General features: G+C 39.7%; 2 protein-coding genes across 7 annotated transcripts; one reads left to right on the forward strand and one right to left on the reverse strand.

The window, feature by feature from the left end:
• The first annotated feature begins 20 nt into the window (after window positions 1-20).
• On the forward strand, window positions 21-8,373 carry FBXW2 (F-box and WD repeat domain containing 2). 3 transcript variants are annotated; one of them, XM_067309285.1, is made up of 7 exons: window positions 21-187; window positions 1,689-2,198; window positions 3,616-3,810; window positions 4,574-4,707; window positions 5,364-5,450; window positions 6,113-6,282; window positions 7,771-8,373. In XM_067309285.1, the coding sequence occupies exons 2-7, from the start codon at window positions 1,709-1,711 to the stop codon at window positions 8,057-8,059; spliced, it is 1,365 nt and encodes a 454-aa protein (XP_067165386.1). In that variant the 5' UTR covers window positions 21-187; window positions 1,689-1,708; the 3' UTR covers window positions 8,060-8,373. The 3 variants fall into 3 exon arrangements, with proteins under 3 accessions (XP_067165386.1, XP_013810889.1, XP_067165387.1); XM_067309286.1 differs by having other exon boundaries at window positions 25-187; window positions 1,781-2,198; XM_013955435.2 differs by having other exon boundaries at window positions 21-2,198.
• Window positions 8,374-12,509: 4,136 nt separating this feature from the next.
• Window positions 12,510-20,381, reverse strand: LOC106495048 (uncharacterized). Of its 4 annotated transcripts, none has more exons than XM_013955436.2 (3): window positions 19,934-20,381; window positions 17,438-17,535; window positions 12,510-14,814 (listed from the first exon to the last, which is right to left on the reverse strand). In XM_013955436.2, the coding sequence occupies exon 3, from the start codon at window positions 14,812-14,814 to the stop codon at window positions 13,459-13,461; it is 1,356 nt and encodes a 451-aa protein (XP_013810890.1). In that variant the 5' UTR covers window positions 17,438-17,535; window positions 19,934-20,381; the 3' UTR covers window positions 12,510-13,458. The 4 variants fall into 4 exon arrangements, with proteins under 4 accessions (XP_013810890.1, XP_067165390.1, XP_013810892.1 ...); XM_067309289.1 differs by having other exon boundaries at window positions 17,438-17,701; XM_013955438.2 differs by lacking the exon at window positions 19,934-20,381 and adding an exon at window positions 19,341-19,764.
• Window positions 20,382-20,786: the final 405 nt, after the last annotated feature.

Consider the following 20,786-nt stretch of genomic DNA (forward strand, 5'->3'; position numbering starts at 1 on the left):
GCGTGGCGGAGCCGCCGCGGCCCGCCCTAGGGCGGCCGCAGGGCCGCGGTGCGGACCACGGAAGTGGCGGGAGCCTGTCCTTCTGCTGCGGAGCGATGGCCGCGGGGGCGCCCCGGCCCCTGCCGGGCCCCGGGGAGCCGCGCGAGCCGCCTGCCGAGGAACACACCGCGCCCGGCCGCTACCTGAGGTGAGCGCCCCGGCCCGGCCTAGCGAGGCGCCGGCCCGGCCTACGGAACCGGGGCGAGCGGCGCCGGCGGCAGCGGCGCTGAAAGCCCCCAGTGCTCGCCGTGCTTTTTGCGTGCGGAGGCGGGTGGGGGCGGGGGCTGCCTAACCCCTGGGAACGGGCACCTGCGCAGGCAGCTCTCAGCGGCGGTTCCAGCCGTTGGTTTCCGCATTAGCTCCGTGCAGCGAGTACAGCAAATCCCTTAGAGCTCTTGTAACTTTTATTAATAGGGAAGCTGTTAGAAATTTTTGTTTGGTCCTAAGAGAATACAAGCCTGTTAGAACAGCAAAACAGCCTCTGTCATGTGTGCTGAGGAAAGCCGGTAAGAGCTGTCAGTAAAAGTTACTGTATGAACTCATGACCTGATAGGAATAGTTGTTTCTATGCACTTTACACCCAGTACCTTCTTGTTTTTGGCAACAGCTGCTGTGTCTCTGCATACCACATGCAGCTTTTCACAGTGAAGACTGTACTTTCCTGTACTATAATTCCATATTTTTAAGAGGTGTATTTTAAAATCTTATTCTATGAAGATAAAATGCCTGTATAAAAATAAATGTGTTGTTGACTCACACTCACATTCTTCAATTCTTTGGGTGTAGGAGCTTCTATGAACTGAATTCAGCCAGTTGTCTAATGAATGGAATTAGCTTTTACGGAGTAAATAATTAATTATGGCTTTTTAACTGTTTGCCCAATGTTTATCTTGTTAATCATTTATTCAAACTTATTGTAGGTATTAGAGATGCCACAATGTAGTACAAATGCATATAGTTCCTGTAATTAAAGAGGTAGTTTTTCAAGTCTTCAATTTCACAGTTAATTCTGTTCACTGGAAATAAACCTAGAAGATAGGAAACAATTAAAAAAGTGTCAAAACTGATATTATACCAGTACAATTTGCAATCTTTGCAATAGCCAAATAGATGGCTAACACATACTTCATCCTAATTCTTGAGAAATCTCTTTGTATTTTTTTTTTTAAACTGTACATTTACTTACTTTGTGTTTAAAAGAGTATAGGACAAAAGCACGGAATAAGTTCTGTCAGCAGCTAGCTGACACCCTATCTGTATGCTTTGTTTCTTCCATATCAATATAATCCATGGGTAAACTGTAAGACAATGTTTATTTGCCATAAGTTTAAAACTTGAACCAACCCTGACCTTATTGGATTCAGAAATTGAAAGTGTTAACCTAGAACAAGAAAGATGTTAACATCCATAGCGAATGCTAACGTGCACTGGCTCCATACAACTCATATCTAAGTCTGATATGGGGCACCTAATAGTTCAAAGTATTTTCAAATGCTTAATACTAAGCTACTGAATATTTTAAGATACGTTTGGTCATTTCAGTCCATGTGTTAACATGTAGTTTGGAATATTGACATACCAGTAAATAAAGATGTGATGCTTACCTTGTATTCTGAACAGAACTAATACAGTATTTTGATGTATCACAGGTAAATTTTTCCATAACCTTATGGAGAAAAAGGACTTTGAAGCATGGCTTGATAACATTTCTATTACATTTCTTTCTCTGACGGACTTGCAGAAAAATGAAACTCTGGATCACCTGATTAGCTTGAGTGGAGCAGTCCAGCTCAGGCACCTCTCCAATAATCTAGAGATTCTCCTCAAGAGGGACTTCCTCAAGCTTCTTCCATTGGAACTTAGTTTTTATCTATTAAAATGGCTTGATCCTCAGACCTTACTCACATGTTGCCTCGTCTCTAAGCAGTGGAATAAGGTTATAAGTGCCTGTACAGAGGTGTGGCAGACTGCATGTAAGAATTTAGGTTGGCAAATAGATGACTCTGTTCAGGACCCTCTACATTGGAAGAAGGTTTACCTAAAGGCTATTTTAAGGATGAAGCAACTGAAGGACCACGAAGCCTTTGAGACATCCTCTTTGATTGGACACAGTGCCAGAGTATATGCACTTTACTATAAAGATGGACTTCTGTGTACAGGTAGGAAGTTCATAAAACTTGGAGTCTTAAAATTCTTTGTCTATTTTTTCCCATGTGATTAGTGACAATTTGATTTTCCTTAGCAGGCAAGTTATTTTCATGGTGCTAACTCAGATTAAGGTATTCAAAATGACTGTTTTTGCAATTTTTGAAACACCTGGCACATTAATAAGCTCACTGGTCACTTCAATAGCAAGACCAAAGGGACTTATTTCTTTGCTGGTTTAAAAAAAAGGCCAACAGTGCTGCATATAGTGCTTCAGAACGGTAAGCCCATTTGAGAAATACAGATATGTTAGCTATCCTCTTAGAGGATGCCTTATTCAGATTAAAGAGACCTCGTTTGGACTATCTGATCACTGCAGTCTCCAAAGTGTGGCAGGAAAAGTCTGTCTTCTTCGCAGCATGACAATTTCTGTGATATGATCTGTAAGTTCTTTCAATTCTTAATGTAATGTAAATGCATGTATGAAGATTTGTAAACTAGATCTAACCTTGCTACTAGTCTGAATTACACATTGTAATGATGATTTCAACTTCCTTCCTAAAGACTGCAGACTTCAAGATTACAGTTTGACTTTGGGAATGCAGCCAGACCAAATATGAAACCTTAAGTAAGACAGAATAGTAACAAAGTTACAGTGAACTGCTGCCAGAGCGTATTCCAAGGAATTCCTAACTATGCCACTTGAGACAACAGTGCTATAGAATAAGCTGGGAGTACTGGCTAGTACTCCCACATTTGTTGGTACGTTAAGAAGATTATGAGAAACTAGGAACTAGTCTCCAGCCAGTCTTTTGCTTCCCTAGTCAGCAGGGAATGAAAATACTTAAGACGTGGCATTGTCAAACCTTACTGAAAAACATCTCATTCTTTTATACTGAAACCACCTGTAGTGAAAATGGGTGAAAGGGTACAGGGTTTATTCTGCTCTACAAAGCAGGCAGGCTTGAGTTATGGTTATGCGTTAAAAAAAAAAAAGCTTGGGGGGAGAAAGGAAGCCAGCAGGTGAAGGGGCCTGGTATTCACCTGCTGTCTTTCCATCTTTCTCTACAAAGAGATTTGATGGACTCCTTTCCTACCTGAAGCAAACTAAAGCTTGCAGTATAGTCAGTGGCTTTGCAAACCTGAGAGTGATATATCATATAAAACTTAAATGCCTCTGTTTCAGTAGATACTGTCAAGCAGACAGAGTGCTGGAATCCACTGAAGGTGCAAAAAGGGTATGGGAAACTGGGAGGCCTGACACCTCAGCTCAGCTGAGATAAGAACAGGAGGCTTCAGTGTAGCGTTGAGACTTAAAGCAGCTTGAAAGCAGTACCTAGTAAGAAAATGCTGTATGAAAGGGAGGCCAGTATAAAATTGGAAACATTACTTACTCTTTGTTTCCAACTATCCTGTTCTTTCATATTCTAGGATCAGATGACTTGTCTGCAAAACTGTGGGATGTAAGCACAGGTCAGTGCATATATGGTATCCAGACACATACCTGTGCTGCAGTGAAGTTTGATGAACAAAAACTTGTAACAGGATCTTTTGATAACACAGTAGCCTGTTGGGAATGGAGCTCTGGGGCCAAGACACAGCATTTTAGAGGACACACAGGTGCAGGTATGTTAACCTTTTCAGTTTTTAAGTTCACCAGTCAAGTAACACACACTACCATCAAACAAGTCATAATTTAAATTAACTCTTTGCAGACTATCTTTTTCTTTTTGTCCCAAGTCACCTTTTGGGGGGAGGCAGCCAAAACTGATGTAGATCTTTCTGCCCTTGAATAATGCCAAGGCTTAGTCGTATAGTATTATGTCTGTGTACCTGCAAAACACTAGGTGCTGCAGTGATTCAGTGTTTTGGAGTCTGACAAAAAGATGCAGATCCTAGGTAACAGGGAGCACATGTCAATAGCAGTTCCTTATATCCCCAAACTGGAGAGGGGTTTACAGGGAAGAGCATGATAGGACCTGAGAATCTGTATTTGCATGTCTCATAATGAAGTTCTCCATCCTCTACTGCAACATACCTGCAATTTAGCTGTAGGTCTCTCTCTTTGGAGTAAGGAGATACAGCAAATGTACTAATCCTGTGGAAACTGACTTATTAGAACTCTTGCAATATAAACTAGCTTATTTAAGTTGTGCTTTGCAACCAAAATGGAACCAATGATTTACATGCTTGTAATTTGGACAAGAATCAGTAATTTTGCAATGTAACCTCAGGAGTCCAGAGTAATGAATTGTTATATAATTTAAGAACAACAGTTAAAGCTGTTGTAGTGTATGAATTTTGAGGCTACTTGACTTAGTGTCTCAATTACAGAAAAACACTTGCACAGAGACTGGTATTCCTCATTTAGAACCCTCTTTGCTTGTAGTTTTTAGTGTGGATTACAATGATGAACTTGATATTCTGGTCAGTGGCTCTGCAGACTTCACTGTGAAAGTATGGGCCTTATCAACAGGAACGTGCCTGAATACCCTTACTGGACACACAGAATGGGTCACTAAGGTGGGAATATTGATTTTTAATTAATCTCGCAAAACACTCGTTTGCAAGAAGTTTGCTACATGTATTTTGTATTTCTGTTTCCTAACTCTAATCCTGCACCTAGGTGTAGAATCTGAAGAACCTCAGGAAATGCAGATACTGCAAAATAACATTTCAGCAGAAGAGATAATTAATGCAGCTATAATAAAACCTTTCAGACCATTGAATAATTTCTATTCCAAAGCAGCTGGAATAATACTACACATCAGTGTTTGATTCAAAGACTGAATAAATACTGTGATTCTGAGAGAAAGCGACTTTAAAAATGAAATAGAATAACCAATGATTTTGATAGCCAAAAAGCAAAGCATGAGAAGAGTTTAAGTCAAGAAACAGTATTTTTCATCCAACTATTCCAGAACTTGGAAGGTGATAGGGAGGAGAATACTAGAGGGGAAGTGTGTATGTTAGCTAATTAATATACTAAGTTAAAACTAGCAGAAACAGGAAAAGTGCAGATTCCAGTTTCCCTTCAGTTGCTAAAAGTATCTGTATTGCCTTCATAGAAGAGTACAGTACTCAGATTGTCAATGAATTAGAAAATGCAAATGAAAGATTGGGTAGTTAACAGCATCAGAATAAGTAATTTCATCTTTAATATATTCCTTCAATTACAGGTAGTTTTGCAGAAGTGCAAAGTCAAATCTCTTATGCATAGTCCTGGGGATTATATTCTTCTAAGTGCAGATAAGTATGAAATCAAGGTATGTACCATATATAATATACATTGCAGTATCCAGGGAAATTGAATACCTGAGCGCTTCTCTGAAGTTTACAAAAAATATATGGCTTTATTCTCTCCCATATTCCCTGCTTGTAAAGTTGCGTACAAAACAGGTAACTCTTTGGAAGCAAATTTTTCAATGCTTTTCTTCATGTTTAGATTTAAATAAAGGTACCAAATAGCTAGGGGTGCTTTGAGTGGTAGGTCTAGGGGAATGGTAATGCAAAATAATAGTGCTTTTAGTGCTTGCCTTCAAAGTGAAACACTTGCTACAAATATTGCTGCTGTTGGGGTCTTTTGAGTTGAAGGGTGCTGCAAATACATTACATTACATTACAAAAGTGTTTCATAACTGAAACATCTTTCCTTCTCTGTCCAATTGGATGATGGGATTTTTTTGATGTTAACAATCGAGCAATCAGCTTTCACTGGGGTTTTTCAGGCTAGAAGCAATACATACTGAAACAATACTATGAGACAGGACGTTATGGAATTGGAATTCCCACCTAAAGAAGAAAAATAATTCTGAAGAACATGTGCACATTTAATGGCTGCTTAAAAAGAGACTGTGACCCTTGCTCTATTTGTATAATGGTTTATAATTTGAATATTTTACAGTCTTAAACTGTCTTTTAATTGTAGATTTGGCCTATTGGAAGGGAAATAAACTGCAAGTGCTTAAAAACATTATCTGTTTCTGAAGATCGCAGCATCTCCTTGCAGCCCAGATTGCACTTTGATGGTAAATACATAGTGTGCAGCTCAGCTCTAGGATTGTACCAGTGGGACTTTGCCAGCTATGATATTCTCAGGTAAATCTTTCAGTTTGAGACTAAGGTGTGTAAACTTATTCTAGAGTTCTTCTTTAAGTAAGAAGTAGAACATACTACTTTTAGTTTTAATAACTTATTTTAGATGTAGGCCAAAAGACTCTTGATAAAAATTCTGAAAGTTCTGTGAACATCTTACTTTACGCAGATTGCCAGGTTTTCTTCTAACTAAAACTCTATACATTTCATCTGCTGATACTAACCATTTGATTCCTATTTTGTTTTTTTGGCCCCAAGCCAGTCATCTTTTGTGTGTTCAATACATAAGCTGAAGAGTTTCAACATAGACTAAAATCATATTGCCACCTGCAACTCCTAGTAGTGACTAGGAGTTAATGCTACTGTGTAGACTGCTCTGTAGAAGGCCAATTTAGAGAGGCATTTGGTGGGACAAGAAATTAAAAGGACTGTTTTTCCTTATAGCACTGCTGAACTGAGATCTGCCATTCTTGATAACTCTACGGAATGATAGTGAAATCTATCAGACTGCAGAGAGGGATCAAACAAGATGATGTTCTGTTTCATTAAGCACTTAGAATGAGGCTCTTTCTGTTAGAAATGGTGGCATCAAAGATAGCAACTTTTTAAAGAAAAAGTTGCATTATAGAATTGTTAAAAGGCTCTTACCTGAAATGGCCTGCATATTTGTAGAGCACCCTACCATAAGATGATCTACTCCAGAATAAGTACTTCTTCTCTAAGAATAATTCAGTAATTTTACCTCTTAGTCTGTCCTCCCATCTTTCAAAAGGACATACATCAGCCTGTGCTGCTGAGAACAGACTTTCATCTCAGTACATTTTTGTACCCCAGTTCTGTACTTCATATAATGCTATAATCAAATGCTCTGGTCAGTTGTGGGAAACTCATTCCCTCCAATTTCTGTTCGAGTTTTATTCAGTAAGGCAAAAAAATCCTCAAAGATGTACTGGAACTGACAAATACTGTTATTTCTCCCTAAGACAAAAACGTTTAGCCTAGGCTAAGCGTCAGTAACACAGCATTCTGTTAAGGATCAACCCTGAATGAGCTATATTACCATCACCAGGGGGCATTTCTATGTTTTATTTCCAGCTTTTAAAAGAGTGGTCAACAGAATAATAAGAGGGTGTTCCTCTTAATTTAAAGAGGCTGAGACTTCAAATCCCTATGATAATTTGCTCTTTCATGCATATCTGGAAACAGACTTCTTTTTTTCCCTTGAACTATGCAGAACCCTTTTCAAGCCTTAACCTCTACTTATATTTAGAAGGGTGTGTCCTGAATGCACAAAGCCAGAATTGAAACCTCAGGATAAATGTTCAGTTGCTTGAAGTAATTTGAAAAACTTGCATCAAGTTTTTTCTAAATCATTTGGGAATGAGTTTAGACACTTAATCTCTATAGACGCACATAAGAATTTGTTTATAGTAAAGCAAGTTCACAACTACATAGTGACACAGTTTCTAACGATATTGTCTTGTCTTCTAGGGTTATCAAACCTCCTGACTTCTCAAATGTGTCCTTGCTGGGCTTTGGAGAGATATTTGCTCTACTGTTTGATAACAGATACCTGTATATAATGGACTTGAGGACAGAAAAACTGATAAGCCGCTGGCCTCTACCAGAGTACAGAAAGTCAAAGAGAGGTTCAAGCTTTTTGGCTGGTGAAATGTCTTGGTTAAATGGACTAAATGGCCAAAATGATATGGGCTTGGTTTTTGCCACCAGTATGCCAGACCACAGTATCCATTTGGTATTATGGAAAGAACATGGCTGAAAAGATCACACATGGCAGAATCTTCAGGAACATATGGACTATCAGCAGTGTGTCCATAAAATAAGACTTTGCATGAACCAAAGTTGCACACCTAATGGTATCATCATGCAATGCACAATCACTTACTTTTATTTGGGCATTTGGGGATGGGTTGTTTTTGACATAATGCAACACAGCATGCTAACAATATTCACCACTAAATTTTGTCTGTACTCATATTTAAGCATACTTATTTGGGCTCTGAAGCATAGCTTGTAAAGTTTAAACCATTCAAATCCACCATTAAGTCTAAAATGAAGTAGTATTTGACCTGACTTCTGCCCTTTTTTTGTTTTTGAAACAGAAGGTAAAGCTACTATTTTAGAACAATAGACTTTTGTACACGTAACAGCAAATACTGGTTACAGGGCGTGGCTGTTTAACTCAAATGAGAACACAGTAGACCCCCTCTCTCTCCCCAGTATCAATCTCTTCAAGATGTTTTTTCTTCCCTTATGATAGCTTTAAATGCTTAGCCTTTGAAATTGAGGAATCAATTTAATCCTCTAACTAGGATCAGATGCTAACTGTAATAATTTGTTTAAGCTCAGAAGTACATTGATGCAAGCTTACCTCAGCCAGAATGAGCCAACTTTTCAGGTACCTGATAAAGCTTGTCACAGCAACTAACCTTAGAGAACCTCTGCCAGTATTTACCATATTTGCCGATGGTGCAATTGGGACAGAAATGACTTATTAACATCACTGATAAATTCATTGTGCTGCTCTAATAGCTGTTCAGTGGCACAAATGTTAAAGGAAGAGTTTGGACCATGTCTTGGTCATCTCATGAAATACTCTCTCTACAGAGTTCTCAAGTATCTCACTCGGAGTGGTTTGATCGGTATTTTATAGTCCCATGTTTCCTACAGATTGTGTGAGAATGTAGCTTAGTTGATCGGTAGGTGGAAATATAATGAAAGGAAAGATGATGTTGAATCCCTACATCAAGACTTGATCTTTTACATTAAATGCAGTCTAGCAGCCATTCACTTTTTGCAAAGAATGCAGTTAATATAATGGTGTGCTTGAAGTAGTTGTTAACTGTAGATTGGAAAGCAGGGAAAAATAACAGTGTGACTGCCACGTCTCTGAGAATCAAAGATCTGAAGAAGAAAAGAATAGGCGTAGAAAAACATCTTCTGCTTTGATCAGCTGAAGGAGACCTGATGTAAAGATGAGTTAACTATTGAGTAGCAAATAGTTATTCCACATACTTCTGTGGAATTTAGTGTATTTAAAAGCTGTATCTTTGACATCTCAACTCCCATGCTTTAGAAGTGCGTTGGGTTTTTTTGACAATAAAGTCTCCCCTTAATGTCTATTTTACCCAGCTTTAAAACATAGGTTTGAATGAAGATTGACTCAGGTACCTGAAAAGATAAAACTACCTATCATAGATACTGTTGATATAATTTTTATTGTCACAGGGTTGGTGGAGACCTAGTTTCTTAAGTACTACTGAATGAAAGCCCAGGTTCCCAAAGGTACATGGTATAAATTGCACCTATGGGAAGGGAGTTTCTGTGTGCAAGAATCCGTACTTGAGTGATGTGGCAGGAACTGCATGAAGTCACAGTGGAGCAGTGTCCCTTGAATACAAGGCTGCAGTCTTAAATACCTTTATGCACACAAACTTGTTTTGAGAAAGTACCTGTAGTCAAGGGTTTTATCAGTTAGAAGCCAAGTTCACAGCTTTTGTTTCAAACTATGCTGACTGGGGCACAGGTGATGATCTCTTAGAACTTCTACTATCATCTCACTCATAAGTGAAGAAAACGTACATGAAACAGAAAGCTTTCAATAGCTTGTCTTGAAATCCAGCTCTCATCACTCTTAACATGGGCATAATTACTGTGCGTAATGTGTGCAGTAATTCAGATTACTTTAAAGAAGCCACATTAAGACGGGCCATCTATAAAACATTATATTAGCTTTGAAAGTTTAGATAAGAGTCCTTCATAGCAGGAATTTAGACAGGAACATGCCAAAAATGTCATAACCAAATAGATTAAATATGGATTAGATATATGGACATTAAGATAGGTGGAAAACTGGCTGTACTGCCAGGCTCAGACTGGTGATCAGTGGCAGCAAATCCAGCTGGAAACCAGTTACAGGTAGTGTTCCTCAACAGCTAGTACTGCGGCTGATATTGTTTAACCTTTTTATTAGTGATCTGGATGATGCAAACAGAGTATGCTCTCAGCAAGTTGCTGGACAATACGAAATTGGCTGGGAGAGGGGGCACCATGGGAAGGGAAAGTCATCAATATACCAAAGAGTAGGGATGCTATTCTGAGGCACCTTGACAGATGGGAGAAATGGGCTGACAGAAACCTCATGAAGTTTAATGAGAGCAAATGCAAAGTCCTGCATTGAGACACAACTATGCCACACAACAGGACAGATTGGAGCAGGTTTACAGGAAAGGATCTAGGCATTCTGCTGCACAGCAAATTTAACAGGACTCAATACTTTAACAGGACTTGTGACAGAGAAGGACATCTATATACTGAGCTGTACAAGCAAGTGCATAGCCAGCAGGTCAAGGGAAGGGATTCTTCTCTGTTCAGCACTTGAGATCACATCTGCTGCTATGTCCAATGTTAAGCTCCCCAATACAAAACAGATATTACCACACCAGAACAAGTCCAGTGAAAGGCCTCAGAGATGGATAGGGGGCTGGAGTACACAATGTCTAAAGAGAAGGTGTGAGAGCTGGATTTGTTCAGCCTTCAGGAGAGAACGGGGGGGAGTGGGAGACATCTTAGTGCAGTCTCCAGCTACCTAATAGGGGGACATAGAGAAGACAAAGCCAGACTCCTTTCAGAGTCTTGCAGCAGAAGGACAAGGGCCAATGGTCACAAATTGCAACAAGAGAAATTCCAGCGAGCTCTAATGAAAAGAAAGATTCCACTATGAGGTAGTTTAACACTGGAACAGGTTGCCCAGATAGGTTATGTGTCCAGCTTAGCTGGACAAAGACCTGAGACCATCCTACCTTATGCTGCTTTGAGCAGGGAGTTGCACTGCAGACCTCCAGATGCCCCTTCTAAACTATATGAGCCTCTAATTCTAAATGGACCCCTTGCCAAGCAAATTGCTACCATTGCAGCAGGCACCTCTGACATTACCAGAGCTTCCAGAGTTTCCTGATCTATATCATCTTGGCAGGTGCTGCCACTGTGAAGCAGCTACAACAGCTTGTCAAAGCTGTGAAGTACTAGTGGGAAAGGGATTCTGCTACAAGTATTTCCCAAGTTTCAGAAGAATTTGAGCAAATTAACATTCCTAGATTTGCCTTTTCTCTGTTGTGGCAGAGCATGAAAGCAGAAAAGCAAGATGGGAGGCCTCTGATACACGCTATACCACTGTTCTACCCTTTCAGCTTTATAAAACAAGGTTTTAGCATAACTCTAATAGCAGCTGATGATTATTGCAGCCATGATTATAAAGTTACTTGCAGACTGTTTCCTGAAGACTGCCAAATAGACATTCCACATGGACATTTGATTACTAATGATACTATCTACTAATGAGAGAGCTGCATAAGGACATAAGCATGTGCCACCACAGAACAGAAGAGGCAATGAAAATGTGACGGACTAGAAGTTAAATAAAAGAAAGCTCACTCTTAATGTCCCTCTTTCTCCCTCCCCATCTTGCTCCTTCTCCCCCTTCCCCCCCCCACCAGAGGTTTGCTTGTGGGGTTTAAACAAACATGAAACATGACTAAAAGTGAGAAATTACAGTGAGTGTATTTTTTTGCTTGTTTTTCTTTCCATCTGATCCTTAGATTAGAAATGAATAATTACATTGTGCTTACTTACATAGGGGTTGGGAAAGAAAGAGCTGTAATTTTACACCCATGTAATGAAGCAACACAATACAGCTTACCAGCCATATAAAGAATTAAAATCTACCTGGTGTCTGAATCTGATGAATGAAGGAACAGGTTGTTATGAATCTTCAGGGCCTGGGGGGAGGGGGGGAGATGACTATTGTATCATAAGTAGCCATCATTCCTTGCTGTCTTCCTTCAGTTCACATCATCAGTCTGTCTCCCTTGCCAATATTTTAGAGAGTTCCAACATAAAGCAGCACTTTTCTCCTAATTAATTCAGAACAGCTGTTGGTAGCAAAAAAGGTACCACCCTTCTTCTTCTTAAAGTTACAGCTCTCACGGACCCATGCAGTTGTCTGAGTTAGCAAAACTCTAAAAGCTATGTTTAGTGTTACAATAAGTCACCACTTTAACAAACCCTATTCCCAAGAATATAAGTTGTCTTTTTTTAAATTGAAACAGGTATATTTACTCAGTCATTTTCACAATGCATTAGTTTATCTTTTACACAACTTTGATTCATAAGAATTTTGTACCCAAGTCATAACATACAAACTACAAGAATTCAGGAATGCTATTTTTAATACTAATGATTGTAGTTCTAATTTCGCCCTATATTTATAGGCTGAAAAATGCTTACAGCTTTTAGCATGATTTAAATAATCTGAGTCATACTGATAATTGATTATTGAAAACAAACTCATTTTATACTTGCCAGAAGAGGTAATAAATACCACCTACATCAATCCTTGGTATCATTAAATGACATAGCTCTGCTACAAATTCCTGTTTCCCTTAAAAAGAAGTACCTCCGATAAGTGATAGACCTAGTCCTGCAGTTGGTGTATTTTTCTATTCTCCCACTGTCATTCTAATGAGTTCCAGTGTAACTGCCAATGTGGGTCTTCATCTGGAAGATGCTGTTCCAAGCCATGTCTAAGAAACACCACTAAACATATCTGTATTTTTCAGCAGCCACTAAATGCATCTGTATTTTTTTTTTTTTCCACCCAGTACTTTAGAGATACAGATAACCAAAACCTCATTCCTTCCTTCTTCGGGCAATTTACAGGGTTGTTGTACTAGGCATAACATGTATGAGGGTGGGAAAGGAAAAAGAGAGAAGGCAGGAAAATCTTCTCACTCCAGCATGATCAGTTCCTATGCCTTGAATAATGCCCTTCCATAATTACAGGCAGTTAAAAGAGAAATTATCATTGTGCTTCAGCTCTCACATCTCAGAAAGCTGCAGAAGAAACTTTATCTGAGAAACTCAATTCTGTACTAGAGCTTGATCACTCTGGATTATTACAAGGTACCATATTCCAGGTCACAGATAAAATGCATTTACCCTTATGCAGTACATAAAAGGAATGTCCCCCCCAAAGCTTTACAAGAATCTTCATCTGGAAATCTTTCCAATGTGAGCTTTAAGTGATATCCTCTGCCCCCCTCCATGGACATGGGCAGCTCTGCACTTTCCCTCCTTACAACCAAGGTTTCACTTTTGAGCTTACAGTACCGTCTGATATAGCACTTTGTTAACATTCATGATTAATGATGAGTTATATCTCCACAGTGTTGTATCCCTGATGAGGGACTCTCGGGGAAGGTTTCCCTGGAGGGGCATTCGACAGTGATAGATAAGGGCAACATCCACGGGAACACTGACACTGTTCCCATAAGCACGTAGGACAGAGTGGACTGAAGTCTGAACCACCTGTCTTGGATCGATTATCATTTTTTTGGGATTGATTACCTCTTTCCTGTCCGGCTCTCTGTGAACATGCTGCAGTATGTTAATACCTGGCACAGTATTCCAGGATGAAATGTTGAACGTGTGGGTGGATATGGTTTCGGGGAAGATATGATTCTCAAAGAGGAAAACGCCAGTCCCTGGGTTTTGTTCTTGAAGACTGCTCATCATTGTTTTCCAGTCTGGGTGCTTAAGGGGAAGAATTATTTCATCAGCATCATTAAGAACCACAAACTTGCTCCTCTGCATGTTACGATATACACAGTCATTTAGAGCTGTGATTTGTCCATAGTAGCCAATGTGTGTTCCATCTTGCGTGAAATGCCATTTAGAAGAAACCTTGAGGTGTGAATTTATTGGCCAGGGAATTATCTCTACAGTTCCTTCTTCCATATAAAACTTCAAGACTTTCTCCATCAGCTGGCTGCAGCTGTTCTTATAGATCACCACTTTCTGCACCCCAAGAATCTTATACATCTCCACACTCTGTATAAACTGTAAGACATTGTTGTAATTCCCAAACATGGCAGAGATGCATACAGTGAAGTCAACAGAAAAGGTCTCGGCCTTGCGGTTTTTAATTTCAAACCTTGGCAGCTGGTCAATATTTCCATGTGGGGACCAATGAATCGACACATATGTTGGATCGCAGTTTTGGGGTTCCAAACAAACTATGTCTGCTGCACCATAAGGGAATCCAAATCTATCTGAATGAACATCAATTTTTGATTTTGATACATATATCTGTCCATGAGGCTGACAGCAGAACCAGCAGTAAAGTTCTTTTACATCTTCATGGTGAACAATCCCAATCACACGGGTGACTTTGCTTTCTCTGTCATCAAAGTATGGGGCAATGATAAAAGTTTTGTTACCCCTTAATGCTGTTATTGTGTTATTGGCAATTTCCCCTCTACATTTGCTACCTTCTTGAATTATTTTTGGCAGGAGAGAAAGTCTCTGTAACCTAAGATAAGAAATTGTGACCATTGAAGTTAGAGTAATAATGCACACAGCAGCAGCAAAGTAGGATTTTTTCCCACCACAGAGCTTTCTGAATTTATCTAAATGTGGATGTAAATTTCTTTGTCCTTGCAGTTTACGCTCCTGCATCTGCAAGAAAGAAAATATATAACATTAGATAATATTGACTTATGTTCATTGCTCAAGAATTTCATAAACAAGATAGGGGGACAAATCTCTATCACTGTGCACTGACCTAACAGTGACTCAGTCAATATGCTTTTATGCAAAACCAGTCACAGAATATGCCTTTAATGAACAGTACTGTCCCTGACTCTCTGAATATCCCTGTATGTCAGAAGTATGGAACAGTTCCTGTACATAGAGGTTTCTTTAGGTACTGTGAGAGAATATGATAGAGGTATATATGACCATCAATAAGCAGCAGAATAGGAAGCCATTATTCATTATTTTCTATAATTCAGATTTTAGAACATCCAATTAAGTAATTATACAGTAATTGTAACGCAAAACAAAACCACGTTTGTCTTCTCTACACAGTGTATAAGTAAATTAGACACAAACAAAACTTAACTGGACTTACCACAGAAAAGTTAGGGGCAAAAATATAATTGAAATAAATAGAGGATTAAGCAAGCTCATAGAAAACATGGCAATTAGGGACTATTACACATGATGGTCCAGATACTATCTCTAACTTGTAAATTCCCTAACCTGCAGTTCATCATAGGTGAGACAATACATACAGAGAAAGGTCACCTGATACAATTCAGCAAAAGACAAGTGAATCGATGGAAGTATAAAACAGTTCTACTTATGAGTGCTACCATACTTAGCACTGTGTGAGGCAGGATTTGTAGGGAAGGCAGCCTCATATTATTCTCAACAGAGATCCAGGTCTGCTGACATTGCTTTAATGCCTGCAGCCCCTGGCATGGTTCTGGAGGGTGAGGTCTTCCTCTCCTGCTGCTGCAGGCACAGATAGTCATCCCTGAGCACCTGGAGGGCCAAAATCCTCAGCAGCAATCACATGCTGGCAAGTGTTGAGGTTTGAAAGGAAACTCATGGCACTCTCAAGCAGTAATTTCTGTAAGTGGAACTCAGATTAAAATTTTCTTTACAAATTCATCTTTAGGGATCCAGATACAATGAGTAGTAAGGGGACAGCAAACCTCTTCAAATGCCTGCTTGTACCACACAGATTCTCAGAAGAATAGTGCCCCAGATTAATCAAATTACTGTTATTTAGATCAGAAAAACTGGACTGAATAGGAGAAAGTGTCCCTGACTTCCAGCCAGAAGAGTGGGGTAAAATTCCCACATGGAATAAACTGATTCTATTGCAGAAGATGAAGATGTTTCTAGTGGCATGTCATTGCTGCATAGAGCTGCCTGCTGAGAAGAAAATTCGTGCTGCTAAAAGATCCAGATTTGTATGTGTATACTATATAGAGAGAGCAGGTAGCAATATCATAGATGTATCAGATTTTGGAAGCTTGTCATATTTCTTGTCCTTCCACTTGCTTCTCAAGAGTCCTAATGTAGTTACTTGCTTTATTTTTTAAGTATCTTCAGAGAGTATGCACATACTAAATCGCCGAGTAACATGTTTTGGAAAAAATGTTATTAATCTATTGTAATATCAGAATTAGACCTATTATTTCCTTCTTTTCTTTTTTTTTTTAATATATATTTCACACATTGTATAAAGATATTTTGAGAGCTTCTCCTTCAATAGTCTTTTGTGATGTAACAGAATATTATAATTTTAAATTTATAGGAGCAAAGTAAGAAAGAGAGAAATCTAGAAAGTATATAAACACCTAAATCTATAGCTTTGATTCAGAGATCACACTCAGCACTCTCATGACTTTGGAAGTGCCTAAGCTCACTGACAACTTCACTGTTTGGCTTGAAAAGTTCTTCAGGGGCCTGTTGTTCTGCTTTAACATATTTTCCAAAATTAGTAATCTAACTTCTGAATCTCAGTTGAGTTTAGGCAGAAGATAATTGCCCAAGCTTTCAGAACAACATACAACATTTTCCCCAATTGCTCTTCCCTCAAAAAGAAAAGTAAGAAGGTGTAAGGTCACAACAGGACCCTTAAAATGTCCCATTTTCCAAAACTGATATAATTTATAGCAGCCTTTGACAGCTCCCAAGAATTTACTTTGCAGTGCAGAATTGTCATAGGGCACCACAAATCTCACTACACCATGCTAGGGACAAAGCAGAACAGCAGCAGCAGGCTGCACTGACTCCATTGTGTCTCTGAAGTGGAGAATCTCCCCCAGAAATACTTAGAATTTAGAACAGAACCAAAAACAAATGTATGGTTAAAAGCCTGATACTGTTGTACAACTTAGTTACAATTCTCCAGCAGAAAGAACAACTCAAAATTTATAAGTCTTTTTTTTATCAAACATTCTAAAGTTAGGCAAAAAGCTTACCTGGAGCATTTACTAAGCTTATTCTCAGGTTTTTATATATCTTAGCATTTTTATAATATAGAGTAGGTCCCATTTAACATTTATCCTTGATCTTATGTATTTATGACTTAAAATATTGTTCAGTCCTATAGAATAAATAATCTTTACTAAAGAAATACCACAACATATCAACATTTAAAAATGCAATTAATTTATTACCTGTTATTTTGTTGTTTCTTCTGCCTTTGTTGGCTATAAATAATGAACAACAAAGTATCTTTTCAACTGTGTTTTGAATAAGGTGCATCTGAAAGCAAACATACCTTTTAAAGCAGACAGCAGAATGAAGTTTTATTCAGGTCTCCAACTGGTTCTCCAGACAGTTACTTTTTGGTATGGTATATCTACAGATTGCTCAATTCTATCCAAAAGAAAAAAAACTTAAAAAATTTTTAAGATAAATTGCAAGAATTGTTCAATACAGAATGAGACTAGGGAAAAAATGTAGATACAATACCTAAGATACTTGCCAACACATTTTATTTCAAATGCTTGGTGTGCCTTAATGTCAGTAACAGCATCCACACCTACCAGAAAAACAAGTTTTCCTTCTTTTGAGCAAGGCATACAGCTGCCTCCCAACAACTTAATTTAAATTATAAACCTGCATGAGAAATTGCTCAAGCAAATCAAACCTAGGCTCTTAAGTGATTTAAGGCTAAATAGTTAGGTTTCCTTGTGGAAATTACTCTTACCTATTGAGATATTTGCAGTTCATACACATATTTAAAGAGAACTAGAAAAGCTTGCTATATAAAGATGATAATTTGTATTTGTTGGACACTTGTTTCTAAGCAATATGTTATAGGCCTAATTAAATGGGTGAATACAGATTCCGACGAGGAAGTATGAGAGCGAGCTGAAACAATAGCAGATTACAGAAGAGAAAAAGAACAAAATATAGAAGTCAAGACATAACAAAATAGAATCTTCGAAAAAAAAGAAAGCCCTAATTATTTTGAGGATTAAATTTACTGTTTTCTGATATGTGATTCATGAATTTTGATCTCCTGAGATTAATACCATAGAAATCTAGTAAAAATACACAGAAGGGCAGATTTATCAGGAGCATTATATTTCTACTCCCTCATTATAGAGAGTATGTCTATTAGCAAATTTTAGCTTCAAAAATATGCTTCCAGCATATTTCAAAGAGTTGTTTTGCTTCTAATAACAATAACTGTTTCCATTCTTTTGTGTTTTATTCCAATTACTATTAAAATAGAACATAATACAAACCATGCAGATCTGCTACGTGCTTTAATACTAAATTAACCTAACACTATCAATAACTGCTTTGTACCAGTTTATTCTTCAGTATTCCCCCTAATTTTAAATAGTGTGTCTTCATCCCTACTACATTTATGCACTCTTATGGAGTCATATCCCTCCTTGTCTCTTTTTTTTGCTAGTTTTTCATTAAACAAGACAGACTGTTCTAATTTCTGCTCATAAGAAACACTCTTCCTTGGTCAGCTGCTTCTCTGCATTTGGCTCAGGTTCAATTAGTCTCTAGCACAGAAGACCAGAAATGTATGGTCCTCTTCCATTTGTAAATGACAGTGATAAACCCCTATCGTTGTAGGAAACATTCTTTCTAAACATATACTAGGATTACATTTTTTTTGCAGATGCATCACATTGCACAGATACATCTGAGCCTGTCTGTCATCAGCTTGAGATTACTACACCAACCTCGTCTTTCACCCTAGGGTGCAGTTACCCAATGTGTTTTCTTCTTCAACAAGGTCATAATAAAGAGTTATTGTCCCAGCTGATTAAACTAATCACATTTCTCCTTATTTCTTTAGTTGTCTTCCTTCTAAACTCTACTCTAAAGGCTTGTGTCCAATCAAGATCACACTTGCAGACTTGCAGATAACCTAAATGACTTTTTTCCCCCCCTCCCTTCTTAAACAAAACAACAACAGAGATGACTACCAAGTTTCAGCTGCTAATAAGCAGCACTAGATTCAGTAGTACAGGAAAAGCCTTATCCTTGAACTATCCATGGTCAAACTAAAAAGCCAACAGTAAGAAATAGCAATTTTTTTTTTTTTGTAAAATGTATTCTATATCCTCTGCTTATTGCTTTGCCAAAAGTGACAATATAAAGCACTGATGCTTAAATATAAATAAAAGTTCCAAAGAATAATAATCATTTACCATCTTAATCTAGACTGTCTCTAATCTCTTGATAGCTCTTTTTTTTTTGCAGAAAGACTCTTTGCAGTTGCAGTGGTTTTCCACTCTTATGTGATCTAGTAGCTGAAGTTTATTGGTTGAAGGGTTAAACTGAAGGCAGTATTATTCCACTGTTGGTAAAATATTGCTGTAACATAGATTAAGTTGCCCATTTATATTCTCAATTCGAAGAAGGTACAGTATAGCATAATTTCATAATACCTGGTTGTGTATTAGGCCTGGCACAAAAGCAAACCATATAATTTTCTGTACATGCATAAGTTTTTCTTTTATAATCTACTGCACATCCAATTGTAAACACAATTGTAAACAATTGTAACAATTAGTTTTTGCGTTCTTTGAAGAGAAATAGTTCAAGCAAAATAAAAGTTGCAGGACAATAGTTAAAAGGTCATGTTTTTCAGCTTTTTGTCTTTCACACTGAAACCACTCTTTCAGGAGTTATGCATTCTTTAAATCTAAAATTAAACTCCCAAACTTGGAGCGTATGCTGATACAGACTCAAAAAAAAAAAAAAAGAAAAAATAAAAAAGTGTTGTACAATTAATAAATACCTTTAATTTACCAGTAAGGGGTTAGCACCAATACCCCAAAATTACAGCTGACTGCCAACTGATTATGCTACTGGCCGGGTGGAAACAAAATCCTGAGCCTGGCGAGCCTCTCTGCAAGCGTAGGGAAGCCAGCGACCGGATCCTAAGCAGGAGCTGCATGCGGAAACCCTCCGCGTTCCCAGCAGTTTCACGAGGCGAAGACCCGACGGCAGACTCCGGGAGCACCGCCGCAGCCCCGGGCCCCCGCGGCGCACCCGCAACCGGCGGCGGCAGCGACTCCCGCCGGGGCACCTCCGTGCTGGCGACGCCGGGGCTTCTGTCGCCGCAACCCGGGGACTCGCGCCCCGGGTCACCCGCAGCCCAGAGAAGTGGCGGCGGCCGCGGCGAGACAGCGAGCAGCGCAAAGAGCCCGGGGCCGCGGGCGTCCGCCGGGGCCTAGGCCGGGGGCTCGCGCCCCCCCGGGGCCGGGGCTCGCGCCGCGGACGCCCCCTTCCGGCGATGCGGGCTGACTCGCCCACGCACCGCTCGCTCGGGACCGGCGTCACGGCGACCCGGCCGCCCTGGTGCCGCCCCTCGGCGGGGCGCCGCACACGGCGGCGGCACCCTCCGGGGAAGGAGGTCCCCTGCGCCGCGAAGCCGGCCGCTGGCAGCGGCACCGGGGCAGCAGGGAGTCGGCAGGGAGCCCCCGCCAGCCGCGCTTCCCAGGACCGCCTCGGGGCAGCGGCAGCGCAGGCGGCTTCCCGGCCCGGCCCGGCCCGTCGCTCGCGGCAGCAGCCGCCGCAGGCGAAACGCGGTCGCTGCGGCTGCCGCCGGGGCCCCGGGCAGCCCGCGGGATGCAGCTCGCAGGACCGGG

The sequence above is a fragment of the Apteryx mantelli genome, chromosome 21 (genome assembly GCF_036417845.1).
Source record: "Apteryx mantelli isolate bAptMan1 chromosome 21, bAptMan1.hap1, whole genome shotgun sequence".
Lineage (NCBI taxonomy): Eukaryota > Metazoa > Chordata > Aves > Apterygiformes > Apterygidae > Apteryx > Apteryx mantelli.

Bases quoted from the DNA above. Each gene is read 5' to 3' on its own strand.
- FBXW2 (XM_013955435.2), top strand. From the start codon at position 1,709: ATGGAGAAAAAGGACTTTGAAGCATGGCTTGATAACATTTCTATTACA. The intron at 3,811-4,573 runs GTATGTTAACCT...CTTTGCTTGTAG, and splicing joins TAGAGGACACACAGGTGCAG to TTTTTAGTGTGGATTACAAT. The intron at 4,708-5,363 runs GTGGGAATATTG...CTTCAATTACAG, and splicing joins ACACAGAATGGGTCACTAAG to GTAGTTTTGCAGAAGTGCAA.
- LOC106495048 (XM_013955436.2), bottom strand. From the start codon at position 14,814: ATGCAGGAGCGTAAACTGCAAGGACAAAGAAATTTACATCCACATTTA.